The 24,237-nt window shown below is 41.3% G+C and overlaps 1 protein-coding gene across 4 annotated transcripts in view; it reads left to right on the forward strand.

The window, feature by feature from the left end:
• Positions 1-6,453: 6,453 nt before the first annotated feature.
• The window catches only part of SLC17A8 (solute carrier family 17 member 8), a 56,625-nt gene continuing 38,841 nt past the window's right edge, over positions 6,454-24,237 (forward strand). For 2 of the 4 annotated variants that reach the window (XM_023728929.1, XM_004373748.2), the window contains exon 1: positions 6,454-6,845. In XM_023728929.1, coding sequence (XP_023584697.1) covers positions 6,745-6,845 — 101 coding nt within the window. In that variant the 5' untranslated portion in view covers positions 6,454-6,744. The remainder of the gene's footprint in view (positions 6,846-24,237) is intronic. The other 2 variants (XM_023728928.1, XM_023728930.1) reach the window with 1 other exon arrangement.

A 24,237-nucleotide genomic window follows, 5' to 3' on the forward strand; every position in this document is an offset into this window, starting at 1 on the left:
GGTCAGACAAACAGAAGCCAGCTGCAGGATCCAGAAAGAGCAAAAGCCCCTGAGCCCTGCCTGAATGCCCGCACACACTCAATGCAAGCCACACACCCAAGGGAACTCTCCCTCAACCTACTGGCTACTCACAGCAGACCCCATCATGGGGGTGATCACACATCACATCCCAACAGAGAAGTGACCACAACATCACACGACTGCGAAAACACTGAGAATAATGGCCCAGCCAAGTTGACACACAATCTTAACCATCACACATGCATTGGAGGTGACTGAAAACACCATGGCTTGGGTCAGGAGCACCTCAGTCCTTAAAGTGACGTCTTTGCTTTTTAACACTTTAAAGAGATATTTCGTAGCAGATTTGCCCAATGCAATGTGTCTTTTGATTTCTTGAGTGCTGCTTCCATGGGCATTGATTGAGGATCCAAGCAAAATGAAATCCTTGACAACTTCAATTTTTTCTCCTTTTATCATGATGTTTCTTATTGGTCCAGTTGTGAGGATTTTTGTTTTCTTTTTGTTGAGGTGTAATCTATACTGAAGGCTGTGGTCTTTGATCTTCATCAATAAGTGCTTCAAGGCCTCTTCACTTTCAGCAAGCATGGTTGTTTCATCTGCATATTGCAGGTTGTTAATGAGTCTTCCTCCAATCCTTCCTCCAATCCTGATGCCCCATTCTTCTTCATATAGTCCAGCTTCTCAGATTATTTGCTCAGCATACAGATTGAATAAGTACGGTGAAAGGATACAGCCATGACACAAAACTTTCTTGATTTGAAACCATACAAAATCCCCTTGTTCTGCTCAAATGACTGCCTCCTGGTCTAAGTACAGATTCCTTGTGAGCACAATTAAGTGTTCTGGAATTCCCATTCTTTGTAAAGTTACCCATAATTTTTTATGATCCACATTTTGAATGCCTTTTCAGAGTCAATAAAACACAGGTAAACATCTTTCTGGTATTCTCTGCTTTCAGCCATGATCCATTTGACATCAGCAATGATATCCCTTGTTCCACCTCCTCTTCTGAATCCAGCTTGAATTTCTGGCAGTTCCCTGTTCATGTACTGCTGAATGGTCTTCAGCAATATTTTACTTGAGTGTGAGATTTATGATATTGACCGATAATTTCTGTGTTCTATTGGATCACCTTTCTTAGGAATAGGCATAAATATGGATCTCTTCCAGTCAGTTGGCCAAGTAGCTGTCTTCCAAATTTCTTGGCATAGACTAGTGAGCGCTTCCAACACTGCATCTATTTGTTGAAACATCTCAATTGGTATTCCTTCAATTCCTGGAACCTTGTTTGTTGCCAGTGCCTTCAGTACGGCTTGGACTTCTTCCTTCAGTACCATAGGTTCTTGATCATATGGTGCCTCCTGAAATGGTTGAATGTTGACCAGTTCTTTTTGGTACAATGACTCTGTGTATTCCTTCCATCTTCTTTTGATGCATCCTTCTTTGTTTGATATTTTGCCAATAGAACCCTTCAATATTGCAACACAAGGCTTGAATTTTTTCTTCAATTCTTTCAGCTTGAAGAATGCTGAGTTTGTTCTTTCCTTTTGGTTTTCTATCTCCAGGTCTTTGCACATTTCATTATAATACACTATTTTGTCTTCTTAAGCCACGCTTTGAAACTTTCTGTTCAGCTCTTTGACTTCATTATTTCTTCCTTTCACTTTAGCTACTCTCTGTTCAAGAGCAAGTTTCAGAGTCTCTTCTAACATCCATTTTGTCTTTTCTTTCTTTCCTGTCTTTTTAATGACCTTTTGCTTTCTTCATGTATGATGTCCTTGATGTTATTCCACAATTCGTTTGGTCTTACATCAGTGTTCAATGAGTCAAATCTATTCTTGAGATGGCCTCTAAATTCAAGTGGGATATACTGAAGGTCGTACTTTGATTCTCATGGACTTGTTCTAATTTTCTTAAACTTCAACTTGAACTGGCATATGAGCAATTGATGGTCTGTTCTGCAGTTGGCCCCTGGCTGCATTCTGACTGATGATATTGAGCTTCTCCATTGTCTCTTTTCACAAATGTTGTCGATTTGATTTTTGTGTATCCCATGTGGTGAGGTCCATGTGTATAGTTCCATCAATTTTGGTGAAAAAGGTATTTGCAATGAAGAAGTCGTTGGTCATGCAAACGTCTGTCATGCGATCTCCGGCATCGTTTCTATCACCAAAGCCATATTTTCCAACCACCGATCCTTCTTTGTTGTTTCCAACTTTTGCATTCCAATCACCAGTAATTATCAATGCATCTTGATTGCATATTTGATCAATTTCAGATTGTAAAAGTTGGTAAAAATCTTCAATTTCTTCGTCTTTGGCATTACTGTTTGGTACGTACATTTGAATAATAGTCATATTAACTGGTCTTATTTGTAGGTGTATGGATATTATCACTGACAGGGTTGTACTTCAGGATAGATCTTGAAATGTTCTTTCTGACGATGAATGCAATGCCATTTCTCTTCAATTTGTCCTTCTCGGCATAGTAGACCATGTGATTGGTTCAACATGGCCAATACCAGTCCCTTTCAGCTCACTAATGCCAAGGACATCTATGTTTATGCATTCTATTTCATTTTTGATGACTCCCAATTTTCCTAGATTCATGCTTCATACATTATACCTTCTGATTATTAATGGATGTTCTCAGCTGTTTCTTCTCATTTTGAGTTGTGCCACATCAGCAAATGAAGGTCCCAAAAGCTTGACTCTATCCGTGTCGTTAAGGCCAACTGTACTTGGAGGAGGTAGCTCTTCTCCAGTTGTATTTTGAGTGCCTTCCAACCTGAGGGGTTCATCTTCCAGCAATATATCAGACAATGTTCTGCTGCTATTCATAAGGTTTTCACCAGCCAGTTTTTTCAGAAGTAGACTGCCAGGTCCTTCTTCCTAGTCTGTCTTAGTCTGGAAGCTCTGCTGAAACCTGTCAACCAAGGGTGACCCTGCAGTATTTGAAATACCAGTGGCAAAGCTTCCAGTATCATAGGAACACGCAAGTCACCACAGTATGACAAACTGACAGATACGTGGTGGTGGCTTGGCTAGAGTGTTTATAATAAAAAAAAAGATAGAGACTAACAAATGTTGCCAAGAATGTGGAGAAATTGGAAACCTCATACATTGCTGGTGAGAATGTAAAATGATATAGACATTTTAGAAAATAATTAGGCAGTTTCTTAAAAAGTTAAATGTACAGTGTGATATGATTCAACATATAATACAAACTTATGATCCAACAATTCCACTCCTTGGTGTTTATCCAACAGAAATGAAAACATATGTCTTCACAAAGACTTGCACACACATATTCTAACAGCTTTATTCATAATAGCCAGAAACTGGGAACAATCTAAAATCCCTCAACAGGAAAATGGATAGACAAACTGTGGTATATCCATACAATGAAATATTATTCAACAAATAAAGGGAAAGCATTACTGATACATGCTATGACATGGACAAACCTCAAAATCGTCGTACTAAGTGAAAGAAGCCAGGCACAAGAGATAACATATTGTATGATTCCATTTATATGAAACGTGCAGAAAAAGCAAATATATAGAGGCGGAAAGTAGATTAGTGGTTGCCTGGTGCTGGGATTGGGTGGTGGAAGAAGGATTAACAGTATATATAAGGCATTTTATTGGGATGATAGAAATGTTCTAGAGTTGCTTTGTGATGATGGTTGCACAACTTGGTAAAATTACTAAAAATCAAACATTGAATTGTACACTTGAAATAGGTGAATTATATGGTATACAAAATATGCCTTGATAAAGTAGGAGAGAGAAAGAGATTGAGAACAGGGCTGGATCCAGGCTGTTCGAATCTGAAACCTGGGCTCTTCTACTTACTAGCTGTGTCATCTCAGGCGAGCCTAACCTCTCTTTTTCTTAGTTTCCTGTCAGTAAAATTGTGGAAAATAGTTAAGTTACTATCCTAAGAGAGGAGTCCCTTGGTGGTGCAAACAGTTAATGGTCTCAGCTGTTAGCCAAAAGGTTAAGGTTCGAGTTCACCCAGAATAACCTCAGAAGAAAGGCCTAACGATCTAACTCCAAAAAATCAGCCATTGAAAATCCTGTGGAGCACAGTTCTACTCTGACACACATGGGGTTGCCCTGAGTTGGAATCGACTCAGTGGCAACTAGTTTTTGGTTTATCCTAACAAAAATGTTAAGAAGATTGTAATAATACATAAAGAGTACTTAGCACAGAGTTTGGAGTATAGAAAGAGCTCAGTTAATCTTAGCAACAAAAACAATAATAATAATAGTTATCATTGGTAGTAGTATTTAACCCTGGTTGTGCAGTGGTTAAGCACTCGGCTACTAACTGAAAGGTCGGCGGTTGGTGGTTTGAACCCACCAGCCGCTCAGAGGGAGAAAGATGTGGCAATCTGCTTTTCTAAAGTTTATAGCCTTGGAAACCCCATGGGGTGGTTCTACGCTGTCCCATAGGGTTGCTATGAGTCGGAATCAACTTGATGGCAGTGGGTTATTTAACCTTTTGAGCCTCCAGCTCTGATTTAGTTTAACTTAATTCAAACCTTGGAGAGGCGTTTGCCTGCTGGCTTGTCCTTGCCAGTGACTGGTCCTGTGGCAATGATTCCTGGGAAATCCGAGAGCCTAAAGCACATGGCTTGTCGGTCATGTGCAGATTGTGGGACTGGAACAAAGAAGCCTCATGGACGAGGGCTGCTTCTTCATGGCGGCATCATTGATGGAGGCATCATCTAGATGTTCATAAATGTGGGCACAACGAGTGATATTTCAACCCCAGTGCAACAAGCAGTTAGCTTACACCCACTACAAGCCAGGCCCTACTGGGGAGAATAACAGGTGATTTGGAGGCACAGAGAAGGGACTCCTAACATTTTCTATGAGGCTTTCTAGAGGGAGTGATGTCTCAGTGGGCTTTCAGGGTCCCTAGAAGTTACCCAGATGAAGAGAGTTACCCACATAGAAGGAACAGCTTGGGTAAAGCCCCAGAGGCAATAGGGAGCTTGCTGAGTTCAGTGAACTGCAGATAGAACCAAGGGACAAGAAACAAGGCTTGAGGTCAGATGGAAGGACTGTGATAGTCTAGGCAACTAAGTGGTAAGAGAGAGCCAGTCCACGCAAGACCACCCTCATTTCTGACACCAATTACAATTTTAGGAGGTTCCCAAAACCATCCTCAGGTTTGAGAATTCACCGGAAGCACTCACAGAACTCACTGAAAGCTATCCTACTCATGGTTATGGTTTATTACAGGGAAAAAGGATGTAGTTTAATACCAGCCAAGGGAAAAAGCACATAGGACAAAGTTCAGGAAAATTTCCAAGCATGAAATTCTGTTCTCCTCTCCTTGTGGAGTCATGGACAGCATTATTTTTCTGGTATCAACGTATGACAACACACAGAGAATATTGCCAACCAGGGAAGCTCACCCAAACCTCAGTGTTCAGAGTTTTTATTGAGGCTCCATCATGTAAGTATGATTGATTGCCCACATGGCTGATCTTAGTCTCCAGCCCCTCCGAAAGTTGACTGATACCATGTGGCCCAAAGTCCCTGCCCTAAGTCACATTGTTGGTCCTTCTGGAGTGGCAACCCCCTACCCTGAGACCATCCAGTAGGGCCAGCCCCCACTCCAGGTCATAGTGTTAGACTATCTGGTGACCCAAGGTCCCCAGGCAAACAAGGACATGCCTTTCATGAGGATCATCTCCCAGAGACAAAGGACAAAACTCAGACCTTGTTTTGGACAAGGTTTAATTCTTTAGTACACAGGGCAGTGTGTGCCATGATAAAGAACTTGGATTTATCCTAAGGACAACGAGGAGTCAGTGAAGAGAAGTCAGCACATTCCATAACTGGGTAAGTTATTTTCTGGTCCCAGTGGCACCTACGTATCACACCTTGAGAGATCTTGCTGTGTTGATAAAGAGCGAATGAATGCCCTTCTAGATGTATGTGGCCTGGGTTTTGCATTTAGCCTACTCAAGTGCAAGTGTTCTGCCTGGGACCACACTCTACTAGCAGTCTGGCTGAAAAATTGTTTCATGACTCCCACGAGGGCATGAAAGGCATAAAGCCATTCTGCAGGGCTGAGAGCCTGTCTGTAGGGCCAGCACTCAGGAAAGTAGAGGACTTGTAAATGTTTAATAAACTTCACTCCGGGTGCCTGCTGTGGCTGAGAGCCCATTAATAAGCCCAAGTGGCTGCGGGGCAGGTATTGTGCCTGTTACTATAGCATCACCTTGGAAAGGCTCACTCAGTGAGAGCCACAGCTCCGCTAGGACAGGAGGAGGCCGTGATCAGAGTGCAGGAGGGGCTGGAGACAGGCCACAGATGCTGATGCTGGTCTCAGGACTCGTTGTGGGCTGGAATCCACTTTAGCTTCTCCAGCTGCAGTCCCTGGGAGGGAGAGAGGCTGTGCTCAGTCTGAGAGTGGCTGCCTGAGACAGCAGCCACAGACTGCTGCTGAGCCTGCAGCTTGTTCAAGGGGCTGAGTTCCTTGCCAGATACCCTTTGGCCTTTTTTGGGGGGTGGGGGTGTCTCATCTTGAAAGATCTGGACTGGATTTCATCTCCTTTTTGATTTTAAGTCATTACCTTCGTGAGAACTGATTTCAAGGTGTTCAGCAAGGCAAACAGGGTGGTCCCCATGCTGGAAAAGAGAAAGGATGACTGTTTCTGAGACTGACTGTTAACAGCTCCAAGGTGCCCCGGTTCAAAATGCCTTTTAAAGCATTCGATACCTTCAAAGAAAAATTCGTGAAACCTGGAAAGGAAGGAGTGAAGAACGCCGTGGGAAATTCATTGGGGATTTTGCAAAGGTAAAGTTCGAATGAAAACTTTAGGTTTATTTCTGAGTAGCTCCACGTTGCCGCTGTTAGTGAGATTTTGTATCGTGCTTTTAAAACCACATTTTGATGAGGAGGGGGCCGATCAAGCCCCTTCCAGATCCAACAATCTATGCCTGGAGGAAAAGAAGATGCTTCAAAAGTATAGAGTTGAATTAGGAAAATACCAGGACAGATATTCCCCTTAGAGAGCAGGATTAGCATTCACTGGTGATGATAATATTGCATATATTGTGCTTAGCACCGGATTAGAACACATTTAGGGAGGTAATCTTTCATGTTAATTCAATAGTAATGACAAATATAGCCAGGCTTTGAACTGAAATAATTTGAGGGGTTTTCACTCTATTGCTCACTATAAATCAAAATTAAATATTTGCAAAATTTTTAGCTTGTTATATAAAACTGTATTGATTGTGTGGTTTTCAAAGAGCAGAATAATTACAAAATTGCTTGAAGAAGGTAACCTAAAAAAAGCAGTATTCTTTAAAGCAGAAAAATCTCACCTGGTTGCAGTGGAAAAATGTTAAATACTATCAGTGAATTGAGTGAGGTTTATGTCCAAACTGAAAAATAGATATTTCTTTTAAAGTAAAATATGTGATTACTGGAAGGAATTTGCCATATGAATTAATTGATGTGACATTTTATTTGTGAATGTTTATAAACACAGTAAATGCCTTCTTGGGTTTTATGACTGAATTAGTAAATGGTCTTTATGGACAAGGTAAAATGACTCCTTGTCTCTGTGACATAAATAAATGTGAAAAATACACTTGCTAAGTTTTTTATGCATTTGAATGATTATTTCTCATCCTGGTGAGTGAAAAAGCCACCTCACATCCCCTTTAATGTTTCCTCTATGTCATCTCTTAAATTTAAAAACTTTTGCAGATAAAGGACTATCTCTAGGCAAACTGAGATCATTCCACTTCTTGTATATAACACACATGCTCCTGGTGGTGGTAAATTTTCTGTTGCATCACTTTCAATGAGCTTTCATAATAAAATAATTGGGATGGATGCATTATTAATTTTGTAATTAAAAACAAAAAGACTTCAATCAGACCTACAATGAATTACCATGGATAGATTAAAACCTATCTCAGTGGTAGCGGACTAAACCGGCCAAACAGATGATTATAGTAACATTTTTTTTTTCCAAGAGCATTCATCCTTCTGTGGAGCAGTCCCCAGGAAATGTCTTATCATGGTGGTGTTCATCTGATTAAAAACTCAAAAAGAAAGCACAATGACTTAATTGGCTTATTCAAGTGATGGCAAAGAAATTTGACAAAGTCAGGGATAAAAACCATGACTTTGGACCATAGTCATTGTAATAACCAAACTGCCTTATTTGACTTTTCAAAACATAAGTTTAATTTTTTTGAAATTTAACTGCTTTTTCCAATAGGAGACCTATCCTAAAAGCTGATTTTGCTGCGTTTGAATGGACTATCTGCTTGAAGATCGTTTCATTTATCAAAGGATTGGTTTGCTTTGGGATATAAGAAAAATTAGTAATTTCCAAGTTAAAAACTGAACTGTGTGTCTTGGAACCTTTGAACAGTTTCCTCAGAATTACATCACTGAGCAATAGAGAAATGGCTAACACAGTGTTTGAGATATAGAACTCACTAAATAAATGTTAAAGAGCCCTACTGGCACAATGATTAAGAGCTCAGCCGCTAACAAAATGTTTGGCTGTTTGAACCCACCTAGCAGCAACATGGGGGAAAAGACTAGGTGATCTGTTGTTGCTGTTGTTAGGTGCCATCGAGTCGGTTCCGACTCATAGTGACCCTATGTGTAACAGAACAAAACAATGCCCGGCCCTGCGCCATCTTCACAATCGTTGTTATTCTTGAGCCCGTTTTTGCAGCCACTGTGTCAATCCATCTCGTTGAGGGTCCTCCTCTTTTTTGCTAACCCTCTACTTTACCAAGCATGATGTTCTTCTCCAGGGACTGATCTCTTCTGATAACGTGTCCAAATTATGTGAGATGTAATCTTGCCATTCTTGCTTCTAAGGAGCATTCTGGTTGTGCTTCTTCTAAGACAGATTTGTTCTTTCTTCTGGCAGTCCATGGTATATTCAATATTCTTCACCAACACCACAATTCGAAGGTGTCAGTTCTTCTTTGGTCTTCCTTATTCATTGTCCATAAAGATTACGGCCTTGGAAATCCTATGGGGCAGTTCTACCCTGTCCTATAGAGTCACTATAAGTCAGAATCGACTCAGCAGCACACAAGAACAACAAATAAATGCTAGAGAGAAATCATTGGCAGAGGAAGGAAAAAAGACATGACTTGACCAGCCACCCATGTTGATCCTTAGCTCTAATCATCTTTGAGCAGAGTTCCGTAACTGAGGCTCTCCCAGCTGCCCTCAGTTGGTGATAGTAATAGGAGAATTATCAATCTCAAGTGTATGATGGAGATAATGACACATTTCCTCAGACAAGGATTAAATAAGATCAATGCATATTAAGCACCTTGCCCAGATAAGTCTTTTTGAAGCCATTCCCTCACCTTGTTGATTTTCACATAAAAGCAGTTGACAGAATCCAATGTTAAACAAAGAAACAAAAAAACCACCAAGAACTGTCTTCTGTTTTGTGAGGGACAAAAGGATTCAGAAGTTAGAGTGCTTGCTACTTTCTCACTTAGCAGGCAGTGTAAATCATTGATGTCTAACGTTTGAAACTGAAATCATCATGTAAATGGAATTCTTTAGATGCTTTTTAATCATCGGGTGTTCTTTCTTCCCGGTCAGGGGAGTGGCAAATGCATAGGGAAGCTTCTGAGAACTGGCATATGAGACTGATTAGAGTCAGGCATTAGCCTTCTTGGAGAACAGCCATTGATAAAAAGCAACTGAACAATTAATCAGGTAAAGGTACATTAATATTTCAGAAGTGTAGAAAAAAAGATGTACTCACAGTCCAGTAGTGGAGCAGAGGGCATAGAAAGCATTAAATTTTGAAATCATTGTCCAGAAATTGACATGTAGATTTGTTCAGTTTAATGACAATGTGTGTGTCCTCTAATCGCTTATGTGTAATATAATAATAATGATACTTTATTATGTTTCAGGCACTGTAAACTCCTTTAAATCTCATAACAGCCCCACAAGGTTGGTACTATTATAATCACAACTTTACAGATACGGGAATTAAGGCACAGAGAGGTTAAGTAACTTGCCCAAGGTCACACCACTTGTAAGTGGCAGAGCTGGGTTTCAAAGCAGACATTCTGTGTCCATCATTCTTAATGATTACACTATGCTATCTTACTGACCAATTGTCTTTCCTCTTCCCATTCGCTTTCTTGAAATTTAACCACTTATTTAGATTTAGAGCGTTACTTGGGCTGCAATGCAGCCGGCAACCTCTGAGCTTTATTGCAAATATGGGTCTTTCTCCTAATCAGTTATACTGAAGACTTCCCCAAAGCAGGCTGAGGGGTGAGTCTGGTCTCGTAAACTTACAAGTATTTACATCTTTCTCTTAAAGAGATGAAACCTGCACTGTGTTTGTCTTCAGCATCCAGCAGTGTATCGAATGCATGTGCCAGATGTGCACTTCCTGCTATCTCCACAAAGATGGGTAGATTAGGGTGGGGCTCTGAGACCAGGCAAGCCTGAGTTCCAATTGCTGTGCCATTGTTTACATACTGTCTGCATGAACTTGGCAACTTGGCCCCCACTCTTGCAGCCAAAGTGATTCTGTTAAAACAGAGTCAGATCACGTCTCTCCCCTGCTCAAAACTTCCCCATCTCATTCACAGTTGAAGCCAGTGTCTTTGCAGTGGCCTTCAACGCCTCCATGATCTACAGGACCTTGACACGTCTCTCTGACTTCATCTCTGGCACTCTTTCCCTGCCTCACTCCCCCAGCCCCAGCCACAATGGCCTCCTCCCTGTTATGGGAACACCTCAGACCCATTCCTATCTCAGTCTCTTCCTATTGCCTGAATGCCTTTCTCTCAAATAACCTAATAGCTCATTCCCTCACTTTCCTCAATTTTCTTCTCAAAGTTCATCTTTCCAGGGAGGACTTTCCTGATTATCCTATTTCAAGATGAAGCTCACCCTCCCGCCTCCTCCTATCCCACTTTCCCATCTTTCATCACTACTTTACTTTATCACTGTATTTTACTCCATATCTGTCTTAGGTGGGGCTCCTTAAGAAGCAGAGTCTGAGAAAGGGATTTGGGTAAGATAAGAGTTGCTAGGAGCCCTGGTGGCACAGTGGTTAAGAGCTCAGGCTGCTAACCAGAAGGTTGGCAGTTTGAATCCACCAGCTGCTCCTTTGAAACCCTATGGGGCAGTTTTACTCTGTCCTATATGGTCGCTATGAGTTGGACTCGGTGGCAAAGGATTTTTTTTTTTTTTTGTAGGAGTTTCTATGAGTTGAAACCAATTTGACAGCACCTAACAACAACAGAATGTGATGTATTGAGGGGGTACTCTTCCTGAAAAATCCGTAAGTGAAGGAGTAAAGCAGGATAGGGAAGGAGAAAGAGCCAAGCAAGGATGAGCTCTCAGGCAATCCACGGGTGCCGAATCTACAGGGACATCAACGGTACTGAGTTGCCCCTTTGAGGCAAGGGGGCAGCCTTTTATATCTCTGCATCAGGCAGGCATTGGCTATGAGCCACCCTAGTAGGGGATGGGGATATATAACTAACGGAGGCTACTTCTCCTGAGAAGGGGGCAGCTGTGAGCCATTAGCAGCCAACATGCGCAGCAACTCTGGGAGTGTGCTGGCCTAATAAAATGTGTCTGGGGGTGCACCTCAGTGTCTACTACAGCCCACCCATTGCACCACTCAGATCTACATGCTTGTCACAATAAGTTCACTCCATATAGGTATAGCTTCTCCCAGATTCTGTGGTCATAATTCCTGAGGAACCTTCAAGAGAAGAGTTAGTGGGACAGATTCCAGCTACCATTGCTCCACCCATTCTTGATTCCCCTCACTTTCAGCTAGCGCTTCTGCTGGTCTGCGTGGTGGGTTGATCCAGATCTTCATTCCTGAGGGTTCTGAGCTCCTGGTTACTATACACTTATCAGGTCACAGTTGCTGTATTTGCCCATTTACAGTTAAAACTGGGCAAGGCAGTATTAGGAGATGCCCCAATGGATCATCTGAGTGCCAAACGTTTCTACCTTCTCCCATTTTGAAGCAACAGTCCTAAGTCATCCTGAGGAGCAGGATCAGTTAATTACCCTTATCTTGATGGTAACTCCTTGTCTTCTCTTTTGGTCTTCGCATGAGGAGCCCAAAGTACCTGGACAGCAGTCATAGCCATATATTTAGTGGGATTGCCACTGTGCTCCCTAATGGAAGCGTCCTTCTTTGGTAATCAGGACTTCTAGACCCGAAGAGCCTAAAGTTGAAGAGATGGGATATTTCCCAAGTCGGGAATGATGGTGAGTGGGTCCACTCCTACTTCCCCCACTTGTTTCTCATAGATACATGTATTCTACCTATTGGAGACATAGCAGCATATAACAGCTGTTAGCTTATAGAATGTACTGCATCCTGAAGGATAACATTCTATCCTCATAGAGATTCATCTCCAAGCTGGTACTTCAGCTGCATCTTTAAGAGGCTTTCCCAGCTCTGGCAGGCTGCCAGCCCTGAGAGGTGAGGTATGTGACAGAGCCATGTGCTCACTGCTGTACCTCCTTTGCCATAAATTGGGTGGCTTGGTCTGAGGCGATGTTATGTGGGATCCCATGTTGGCAAATCAGACTATATTATGAGAATGAACAAAACCATGAGTATATACTGTCATTCATTTCACATGAATGCAAACTTCTTCTGATCCTCCTTTCTAATGGGTATAGAAAGAATACGCCAGATCAAGAGCAGGACATCATGTACCTGAGTTAAGTTTGAGGTAGTCCACTGTCATTCACCATGATCCATTAATTTTTTTGTAGGGGACCGTACTGGTGAATTAAATGGAGATATAATGGGAACTAGCCCTGGTGGCACAGTGGTTAAGCACTCGGCTGCTAACCGAAAGGTTGGTGGTTTGAACCCACCAGCTGCTCCATAGGAGAACGATGTGGCAGTCTGCTTCCGTAAAGATTACAGCCTTGGAAACTATATGGGGCAGTTCTACTCTGTCCTATAGGGTTGGTATGAATTGAAATTGATTTGATGGCAATGGGTACCACCCTAGCATCCTTTAAGTTTTTGAAGGTGGAACTATCTGTCTCATTCCTTCCTGTAATATAATACTATCTTTGATTCATTATCATAGCCAAGGATGGCAAGTTCAAGGACTTCCACTTGGCCTTTCATACTACAATAGCTCTTATTCTACAAGTCAAGGAAACAATGTAAATCTTTTGCCAGATGCTAGGTATGTCCATTCCAATTATACATGTGAGAACAAAGGGAATGACTACTGGGTGGGTCCATGGACCCACTGTGAGATTGACCTGGGCCAGGACTCCACTTATTCCCTGACCTCCATAAGTCTCTCTCTAGCACAGGGGCCATGATGGTGTGGTAGGCCCCTGAATATCAGCATCAACTTGCCCATTTATCCAAGAGTCTTCAAAATATTGGAATATTCACCTTTATTCTGTCTATGGATCCACAAATAAATGGCCATAGGTTCTTTTGGGGAAGAACAGGCGGTGGGAGGGGGGATCACTACTGTATTCCCTTGTGTGAGGTTGTAGTGTTCTTTGTCATATAGTAAATCCATTCTAGTGTGTCCACTTCTTTAAGCCTTCTTTAAGCCTTTAGATCCCTGTCTTTACAATCTGTCATAACAGTTCTGATATCTCTCCTTAAAAAAAAAAGAAAGAAAGAAAAAAAATAGGAGAGACCTTTTTATTTACCCCAAGTCTCAGATATCCTCTTATCCAAGTCCTCAAGTTCCATTCCTATCTGGACTCTGGCTTTGGTGTACAAGACCTACCTAGTCTTAGAATTCCACTTTCTCTGGAGTTCTGCTATATTTAAAAATAAATTTTTGATTTTGGAATAATTTTAGATTTACAGAAAAGTTGCAAAGATATGTCCTATATATTCCTTAGCCAATTTCTTCTAATGTTAACATTGTACGTTACCATGGTGCACTTGTCAAGACTAAGGCTCCAACACTGATACATTACTATTAATTAAACTCCTTACTCTATTAAAATTTCACTAGTTTTTCTACTAATGTTCTTTTTCTGTAATAGGATCCTATCCAGGGTTTCACATTACATTTAGTTGTCATGTCTCCTTAGTCTCCTCTGAGCTGTCACAGTTTCCCAGTCTTTCCTTGCTTTTCATGACCTTGACAGTGTTGAGGAATACTGGTCAGGTGTTTTGAAGAATGTTCCTCCATTTGGCTATGGGTTTTTTGGAAGAATACTACCGAGGCGAAGAGTCTTTCTCAACACATAATATGAGGGGGGTACATGCTAGCAACATGGCTTATTACTAGATTATTATTTGATTGCTTGGTTAAATAGCATTTGGTAGTGTTAAGCTAGGTTTCTCCAACATATTGTACTTTTTCTCCCTTTCTGTGCTCTATTCTTTGGAAGCAAGTCACTAAGTCCAGTCCACATACAAAGGGCGAACTCTGCCATTTTTATTGTTAAGTTTTGCACCTAATCTTCAGTTCTATCTGCCCTCCAACTGCAGGGTATGAGGGACTCTTTAAATGATGACAAGGAGGCTTTCTGACTTATAATTTCCTTTAAATTGGTGATTGATTGCCCAGATCCTGCCATTTTCTCTTTTCAAAGCATCAACGGCATTCAACAATACACAGCTCCATAGAGAAATTAATTACTGTCTTTCCCATACATCCTAAACCTCAGGGATATTACATGAGCCAGTACATCCCCTTGCACCTATATCCCATCCCAGTTCACCACAAGTGGAAGTCTTAGCCATTGTGCTGGTATCTGTGACAGAAATTACCATTATTCATTTACCACCAGTGATGAGGTCACCATTGCTAGCCAGTTAGTGAGCAGTCAAATTCCAGAGTTTCATCCTTAGAGCCTGCTTCCTAGGACTACTTTCTCTTAAGGACTCCCCACCTCAGGGGTTCTGCCCAAGAAGCAAGACATAGAACCACTCAGTCTTCTCAGCCCTCTCTGTTCTAACCGTCTCCCATCTTCTCTTCTCCTAGCCTGGCAGTATATTTTATTATCTAAGGTTTATTTTTTCTCTTTCCCCAACTTCTCCCAAATATTTTGACAATAAGCGAATCCTCTAAATTCTTCTTAAAGCTTGGTGCAAGGGCCATAGCCTCAATACCTACAGAGGAGAGCAGACCATATTGTATTTTTTGACACTTGACATTTTGCACATTAACACACAGAAATAGTCTCCACTTCCACAAATAAATATGCTGTATTATTTAAACTTCTTAGTTGCAATCAACAGAATCCACTATAGCTGGTTTAAGAAGGATGAGACTTAGTAAAGCATGTTAGGAAGTTCTTAGACTCTCAGGAAGGACTAGAGAACCAGATCTGAATGCTCTGTATCCAGGAAAAAAGCATCAGAGAAAACATTATACCATACCACTAGACTGTTCTAGATAAAACACATCTACCACCACTGTCTGCCTCTAAGTATTTATTATGATTATGACTTGATGCCAGAAATTCTGCCACAGCAGCTACAGAGGAACCAGCTTCCTCCACCATTGCATTTACTAAAACAATTCCCCTGCATACTGCATCCTCTTCTTGTTGCTTCCTTCTGTATCTAAATCTCATTCAAGTATTTCTTGGTCACATGCCTGCATCATGGCTGAAAGAGAACTTGGGAAAAGTGGTTTTCTCTACTTTGGTAATCCAGTATTCATAATATCCAGAAGGGTTAAGATATTGGCCAGCCACAAATGCTGCTTGCCTACTGCATATGTTTGCACTTAGTCTAATTTTAATTTTTCTACTTTTGATAGAGACATGGGAACAAAACATATTTTCCTTCCTCTTAATTATAAGAAAAATAACAGTGCAAGTGTCATGTTAAATGGCAACTGACCTCAGTGTTGGGGATACAATGGGAAGTGGTGGGGACTGTAGTAAACTTGAGAGGAATTGTAACCATGAGAGAATGTGGGCCCAATAACGCCAGATCTTCAAATTTTTCAAAATAAGGCAGAAACTCAAAGATTTTATTTTTTTGAGCAATCTTCTGATTTTTAAATTCTGGCAATGAATTTAAATTATACATATTTATAAACCTGTTGCCATCGATTTGATTCTGATGCATAGCGGCCCTATAGGACAGAGTATAACTGCCCCAGAGGGCTTCCAAGGAGCAGCTGGTGGATTTGAACTGGTGACCTTTCGGTTAGCAGCTGAGCTCTTAACCACTGCACCACCAGGGTTTCCATATATATGTACATATAAATATATATACAAAAACATACACACGCATCAGACCATACAAACAAAACCTATCTATGGGCCAGATTCAGCCTTTGGACTATCAGTTTGTCACCTGTGGCTTAGGCTTTTGGAATTAAAGAAAGCCATGGAGACTAAGTCTTTCTTTCTCCTGCTTTCCATCTTGTCATTCTCTGCTGAAGCAACTGGCACTGACTCTCTGCCTGGATGAGGGGAGAGAAAGCGGTGAAATTACCATGAGGAAAACAAAACAGCACAGGTTAACATCTCAAAAACTGTGAAACTGCTGGGTGGTAGGGATACTTGGTTCCTGGGTTTATACAGTTTATAATCTACTGGAGAAAAGAAATGGTAACTGAAAAAATTACACAAATCTAGGTGTTATGAGAGCATTGACTGGGTGGAAATTGACCAGGTGCATTTTTTGAGATCCTTTTGGATGTGATTCACTGCAAGGCACACTGATGAGATCCTATCTCAAGCCCCAAACTAGCTTTGGGGGTTCAATTTTAAGGCTACCCTGCTTTCTTTAAAATTTAACAGTTACTGATTATTTATCAAGTACCAGGAACTGTGCTAAAAAAAAAAAAAAAAAACCCATTACCATCAAGTCGATTCCGACTCATAGCGACCCTATAGGACAGAGTAGAACTGCCCCATAGAGTTTCCAAGGAGCACCTGGTGGATTCGAATTGTCGACCTTTGGTTAGCCGCTGTAGCTCTTAACCACTACACCAATTGTGCTAAGTGCTTTGTAAACTTTATCTCATTTAATGCTCACAGTAGTCCTATTCCTCTTTTTCACAAGTGAGAGAAACTGAGGCTCAGAGAGGTTAAGTAACTGGCTCAAAGTCACATAGCTAATAAATACCAGAGTCAGGATTCAAACCCAAGAGTGTCTGACTCCAGAGCATGTTCTCTTAATCCCTCTTCAATATTGCTTCTCTAGAACCTTTTAAAAAAGTCTGTTTAGGTGAAGCTCTAGGTATTTGCTAGGTGCTTTCTGATTAGTTCCTGTGACAGAGGAGAATTCTAAGCGCTCCAAGTTGGGAGAGATGTCTGGTAGGAGCAGGCTTGACATCAGATCTGGGTTGTGACATCACCACTGCAGCTGGGTGACCTGTGGGCAAGTCTCTTAACTATTATCTGTCTCATTCCCTTGAGCTGTAAAATGAGGATAAATGTTACTTCTCAAGACTATTTTGAGGATTAAAAGATTTAGTAATACATAAAAAGCCTCACACAGTATCTGGAGTGTAGTTCGTCAGTGTACTTCAATTTCCTTCCTTCGTCCAATAGAAAAGCAACTCAATGATCATGCAAAAAACAACCTGAGGTAAATGTGACTCTTTGAGGAGGTAAATTAGAATACTACTGTCTTAATCATCTAATGCTGCTGTAATAGATATACCACAAGTAGGTGGCTTTAAAGACAGAAATTTGTCTTCTCACAGTTCTGGAGTCATGGTCTTGGCCAAGTTGATTCTTTCTGTGGGTCTCTCTCCTAGTTTTTGGTGACTGCTAGCAATTCTTGCTGTCCCTTTGCTTGTAGAAGATCCTCACATAGTATCTGTTTCCCCCTATGTGTCTCTGTGTCTATTTTGTTCTTTCATAAGACAACACTTAGAAGTGATTAGTTTTAGGACCCACCTACTGTGGTATGATCTCATTAATATAACAAAAGAAAAATCTTGTTTTCAAACAGGGTCATATTTACAGGAACAGGGGTTAGGACTTCAATACGTATTTTTAGGGGACACAGTTTTTCTTAGTTATCTAGCGCCGCTATAACAGGAATACCATAAGTGGATGGCTTTAACAAAGAGGAATTCATTCTCTCACAGTCTAAGAGACTGGAAGTCTGAATTCAGGGGAAGGCTTTCTCGCTCTGTCAGCTCTGGAGGAAGGTCTTTGTCATCAGTCTTCCCCCGTCGAGGAGCTTCTCAGAGCAAGGGACCCTGGGTCCAAAGGACTCTCTATTCTCTTGGTTCTTGTTTCTTGGTGGTATGAGGTCCTCATATCTCTCTGCTCACTTCTGTCTTTTATATCTCAAAAGAGATTGATTTAAGGCACAACCTAATCTTTTGGATTAAGTCCTGCCTTAACATAGCTGCTGCTAATCTCATCTCATTAACATCATAGAGGTAGGGTTTACAACTCATAGGAAAATCACATCAGATGACAAAATGGTGGACAATCACACAATACTGGGAATCATGGCCTAGCCAAGTTGACATACATTTTTTGGGGATACAATTCAATCTATAACACAATTCAATCCATAACCCTTACCATAAGTAAGCAAGTAAATGAGTAATAATTTTTAAAAACTCATAAAATTATCTGCAAGTTCTGCTCACTTTGTGCTTCAAATGCTGACTCTCTCATCTGAAAAACAAAACTTTCTTCACAGTTACTGGGAACATTTGAACCATAAGTAAATAGTTCAGAAAGCAACTAAAGGCTCGTTAGCGTACCTTAAGCAATAGAACTCTGGGGCTCGGATGTTTACAGGGCAATTGCGTACGTGGACAAGGGATGTTTACCTTCATAGCCTGTGAAGGACCAGCAGCCCACGGACTGCTGCTACTGATATCTGTTAAAACCATGACAGATGTCACCCTGCAAAGAATGTAGATTTTTTGATCTAAAAGACTTCAGGCAAGCATCTAAGAAAAACAGGATGGAACAAACAGCTACTACAGATATTTAAAGTCCTTCATTTCTTAGGAAAGGAGTTCTTTTTTCTCCCTTATTCTTAAATAGCTCCCCTTCCCTTTATAAAAAAACAGAAAACAAAACCTCTGGGCAGGGATAAATAGATCCTTGTCGTTGTTGTTAGCTGCTTTCAATCGACCCCTGACTCATAGTGACCCCACGCACAATGGAATGAAGTGCTGCCAGATCGTGCACCATCCCCATGATTGGTTGTGGATTGGACTGTTGTGATCCATAGGGTTTTCACTGACTGACTTTCAGAAGTAGATCGCCAGGCCTTTCCTCCTAGTCTGACTTAGTCAGGAAGTTCTGCTGAAACATGTTTAGTATCATAGCAACATGCAAGCCTCCACTGACAAACAGGCGATGGCTGCGCATGAGGTGCACTGGCCAGGCACTGAACCCAGGTCTCCCATATAGGAAGTGAGAATTCTAAGTTCTCCAAGTAGGGAGTGATGTCTGGAATTGACCCACCAGTTCCATCCAGTTCAATGATTTGTTGTGTCCTTACTGTGCACTAGGTGCTAGACGAGACACCCAAACTGGAATAAAGGTGAATAAGAAATGAGTCCTACCCTCAAAATGCTCACAATCTATTGGGGAGACCTTCATGCATTCATGTACTCAAATCAACATATGTTTATTCAACATCTACTCTGCTAATGAAAACAAGTAATTTTTATTTGGTGTGATAAGTACTCTAATAAAGGAATGTACAAAATGCTAAGAAAACAACAGAGATGCTGTCTTGTATCTGTTGCTGTTGAGTTGATTCTTTCTCACAGCGACCCTATAGGACAGAGGAGTACTGCCCCATAGGGTTTCCAAGGAGCAGCTGGTGGATTCGAACTGCCAACCTTTTGTTTAGCAACTGAGCTGTTGACCACTGTGCCACCAGGGGTGGTGTAGGCCCTGACATTTAATCAATGCCTGCTCATTTATTGGTGATAATATTTTACCTTTTCTATAGTAGTGTAAGCTCATTTAATCTTTACAACAGTTCTGTGAGATAAATATTATGTTCATTTTACGTATGAGGAAATGTGAGATTCAGGGAGGCCAAGTTATTAACCCAAAGCCACGCAGTTGGTACATAAGTGGCAGAGTTGGTGATCAAACCTGGGCTATCTGACTGCGGGGAAGCCTGGTTTGTTCCACCTTATGGAGTGAGGTGGTTCTGAATCTTCTCTGAGTTTGGCCATGTAAGAAAAGTACCGTTATTTTACTGTTTTAAAACAAATAAAATTTACACGGAGGCTCCAGACTGGTAAGAATTAAATTTTAGTTGATATTAGTGCGTCCCCCAGGTTGTATGAAGGACTCACAATCAATTCAGAAGGTTTTTGATCCACTGTTGTTCCTGGTCCTATGAAGTCTGGTGACTCATCTGCCACTTTGGGTAGGGGAAACTTGCAGAGGCCAGAGACCCAGTGCCCATGACCCCACATCCCCCAACATCCTGCCCTCCCGGGGCAAGGCTATAAGGGGTGGCCTGAGGCCATGCAGCTATAGGTCCTGCTACTTCTGCTATTCTGGGAACCCAGACCTCCTTCCTCTGGAGATGTCTTCCCCTTGGTCACTACTTTTCCCTCCCTTCCCACCTTCCATACTACTCCTCCCTCTGGAAATTCTCAGGACATCTAGGATAATATCTTGCTCACAGAGGGTACTTGTGTTGGTTCAGGTCCTCTAAGAGGCAGACACCAAGACTGGATTAGACACCAATACCAAAAACACCAACTCACAGCAACCCCGTGTGTGTCAGAGTAGAACTGTGTTCCATAATGTTTTCAGGCTATGACCTTTCAGAAGCAGGTCACTAGGCCTTTCTTCTAAGGTATCTGGGTGGGTTTGAACCAACAACCTTTCAGTTAGTAGTCAAGTGCTTAACCATTTGTGCCACCAGACTCTGGATTAGATACCCACGAGATTTATTGAAGGAAATTGGGGAAGGAGCTGGAGGAGGCTGTAAAGCATTTAGTCAAGTTTGCTCTCAGTGGAGGAAAGAGGGAGGGAAGAAAGTTTGGGTAGGAAGAGTCTTAGATTGCACTGCAGTATTAGGAAGTTTCCACAAGATCCTTGGGGAGTTCTCGAGCCAAGGTCTCCCATCAGAGGAGTCCTGTGTCTTGCAGGAACGGGCCTGCCTTATACCCCTGCTGCTCTCAGTCCTTGGCTGGGAGCAGCCTGTGAGTAGTGTGTGGTCTCCATGCCACAGTCGTGGTGGATTCAGAGCCCAGCAGCTAAGGCTGTCTTCAATTAAGCTCCTCTAGGTAGGAGATCTGAATCCCTATAGTGCTGAAAAATATCAGTCTTTATTTATGACTATTCATTTAAAGCATCTGCATGTGTATGGAGAAATGCTAAGCTTATGAATGGTAACATAAATTTATTAATAGCAATAATAATAGTGCTTACCATTTATTAATATAAAGCTTTTTTTATGTACCAGGTACTGCGCTAAATAATTTGCAAGCCTCATTTTATTTAATCTTTAAACAAGCCTATGAGATAGCTGTTATTATTAGCCCCATTTTGGAGACAGCGATATTGCAGCTTAGAGTGGTCAAGTAACTTAGCCAAAGTCTCGAAGCTAGCACATTCAGACTCTGACTCCAGAGCCTATTCCCTTCAAAACTCTCAAGTGCATGGTGGCTGGGCAAGAGTCACAAAGTACCAGATGCAGATGACAAAGTGATTCAGGAAGATAATTGAAGGACAGAGCCTGGAGTGCTGGGAAACACATGTGATAGGGAACCAGGAGAGACCTAGACAGCAGGAGAAAGGCTTCACGTCTGTCTCTATTGTCTACTAGCTGGGTGATCTTAGGCAATCTGCTCTTGCTTTCTGAACCACGGTTATACTTTGCATAAAATGGGAGCATTAGACTTCCTACATCTCACTGAGGAAACCTGGTAGTGCAATGGTTAAACACTTGGCTACTAACTGAAAGGTAAGTGGTTCGAATCTACCAGCTGCTCGTGGGAGAAGAGACCTGATGATCTGCTCTTGTAAAGGTTGTTGTTGTTAGGTGCCGTTGTGCCGTTGAGGTGTTTTGGACTCCTAGCGACCCTATGTATAGCAGAACAAAACACTGCTGGGTCCTGTTCCATCCTTACAATCATTGCTATGTTTGAGCTCATTGTTGCAGTCACTGGGTCAATCCATCTCGTTGAGGGTCTTCCTCTTTTTCACTGACTCTCACCTTAACAAGGATGACGTTCTTTTACAGACACTGATCCCTTCTGATAACATACCCAAAGTACATGAGATGAAGTCTCTCCATCCTCCTTACTAAGGAGAATTCTGGCTGTACTTCTTCCAAAAGAGATTTGTTCTTTGTAATCTTTAAGCAAGCAGATTGCCACATCTTTCTTCTGTGGAGCTGTTGGTGGGTTTGAACTGTCAACCATTCTGTTAACAGCTAAGCGCTAAACCACTGGGCCACCAGGACTCCTCCCTTGGCCTCGGAAACCCTGTGGGGCAGTTTTACTGTGTTACATGGGGTCAGTATGAGTCGGAATCAACTCGATGGCACACAACAACAACAACAACATATCTTACCGAGCTGATCTAATGATCAAATAAGATAATTACGTATATGAAAGTATAATACAGATATTAGTGTGGTTGTTATATATGATTTCCATTTTAGCTAATATTAGTAATACTATTATAGTAATGGAGTCTCTGGGTGATGCAAATGGTTAATATGGTTGGCTGCTCACCTGGAGGTTAGAGTTCACCCAGAGGCACCTCGGAAGAGAAGTCTGATGACCTACTTTTGGAAAAAAAAAAAAAAAAAAGGAAAAAATGAGTCATCGAAAATCTTATGGAGCACAGTTCTACTCTGACACACATTGGGTCCCCATGAGTCATAGTTGTCTTGATGGCAACTTTTTTTTAAAAAAACAATAATGTGTTAACATTAGAGCATCAGTTTTGCATGTTAATCAAAATACATATGATGTGATGCCAGAAATTCATGGAGACCACAGGGGCTGCACAGTATAAATGGTCCTATCATTCCAATGACAGACTAAAGCATCAATGCTTAATATAGCAGAAGGGATTCATGGAATTATTGTGAGGATTAATATAATCAAAATAGCTGGGATATATTGTGAAAATTCATTTATGATAATCTTCAGAACAACCTCATGAGGAAGAAACTATTATTATAATTCTCAGTTTACAAATGAAGAAACTGAAGCCCAAAGAGGTTAAGTAAGCCCAAATCATACAGCTAAGAAAGTGGAACAAGTAAATGGAAGAGTCAACATTCCAAGCCAGGCACACTGGCTCTTGAATCGGACATAGATTGGAGAAGAAATAAGGCATCCAGAATGACTTCAAGTTTTTTTGCCTGAGCAACTGTAAGAACAGGATTGTCATTATTTGGGATAAGAAAGCCTTTAGGAATATACCCTATTAGGGAGAACTCAGTTGGACTTGTTAAGTTCAAGATGCCTATTATGTGTCTCAGGAGTTGTCAAATAAGTCTGGATATGAAATTTGGGAACTGTAAGCATATGTATGGTATTTAAAGCCCAGAGACTGGATGAGATTGCCTACAGAGTATAGATAGAAAACATAAAAGTTCTAAGAACTGAGTCTTTGGACATTCTAGGTTTGCATGTCAGGGAAATAAGGAATCAGCAAAAGAGACAAAACATAAGAAGTGGCTGGAGAATTATGCAGAAAAACAAGTGAGAGTGGTTCCTTGGAAGAAAATAAAGTAGTCAAGAAAGAGAGAGTGATCAACTGTGTCCAGTGCTGATGATAGGTCAATCAGGTGAGGATTGAAATTGACCTTTGCATTTAGCCATGTGGAGGGCATTGATGACCCTAAGAGCAGTTTTGGTGAACAGCCGAGGGGACACCTGATTGGAGTGGGTCCAAGAGAGAATGGGAGCAGAGGAATTGAAGACAATGACTTCGGACAACTCTTTCAAGGAGTTTTTCTAAAAAGGGAAGATGAGGAATGAGGGGAGAATAGCTGGAGGAGAAAATGTTTTTTGAATTTTAATATGGGAGAAATAAGAGCATATTTGTAAACTAACAGAAATGATCTAGTGGAGCAGAAAATAATTGATGATGAAGTATGGTAAGGGTGGGGTGGGATAATATCCATGAGTAGCTGAGGTGGGGGGCTGGGATCCCAGTTGCCTGCCTGGACTAGAAGCATGGACAGCCTCCTTTGGGAAAGCTCCATGTTTTTTAGAAAAAGAGAATTTAGAAGAGAAGGTAGACT

The sequence above is a fragment of the Trichechus manatus genome, unplaced genomic scaffold (assembly GCF_000243295.1).
Source record: "Trichechus manatus latirostris isolate Lorelei unplaced genomic scaffold, TriManLat1.0 scaffold00027, whole genome shotgun sequence".
Lineage (NCBI taxonomy): Eukaryota > Metazoa > Chordata > Mammalia > Sirenia > Trichechidae > Trichechus > Trichechus manatus.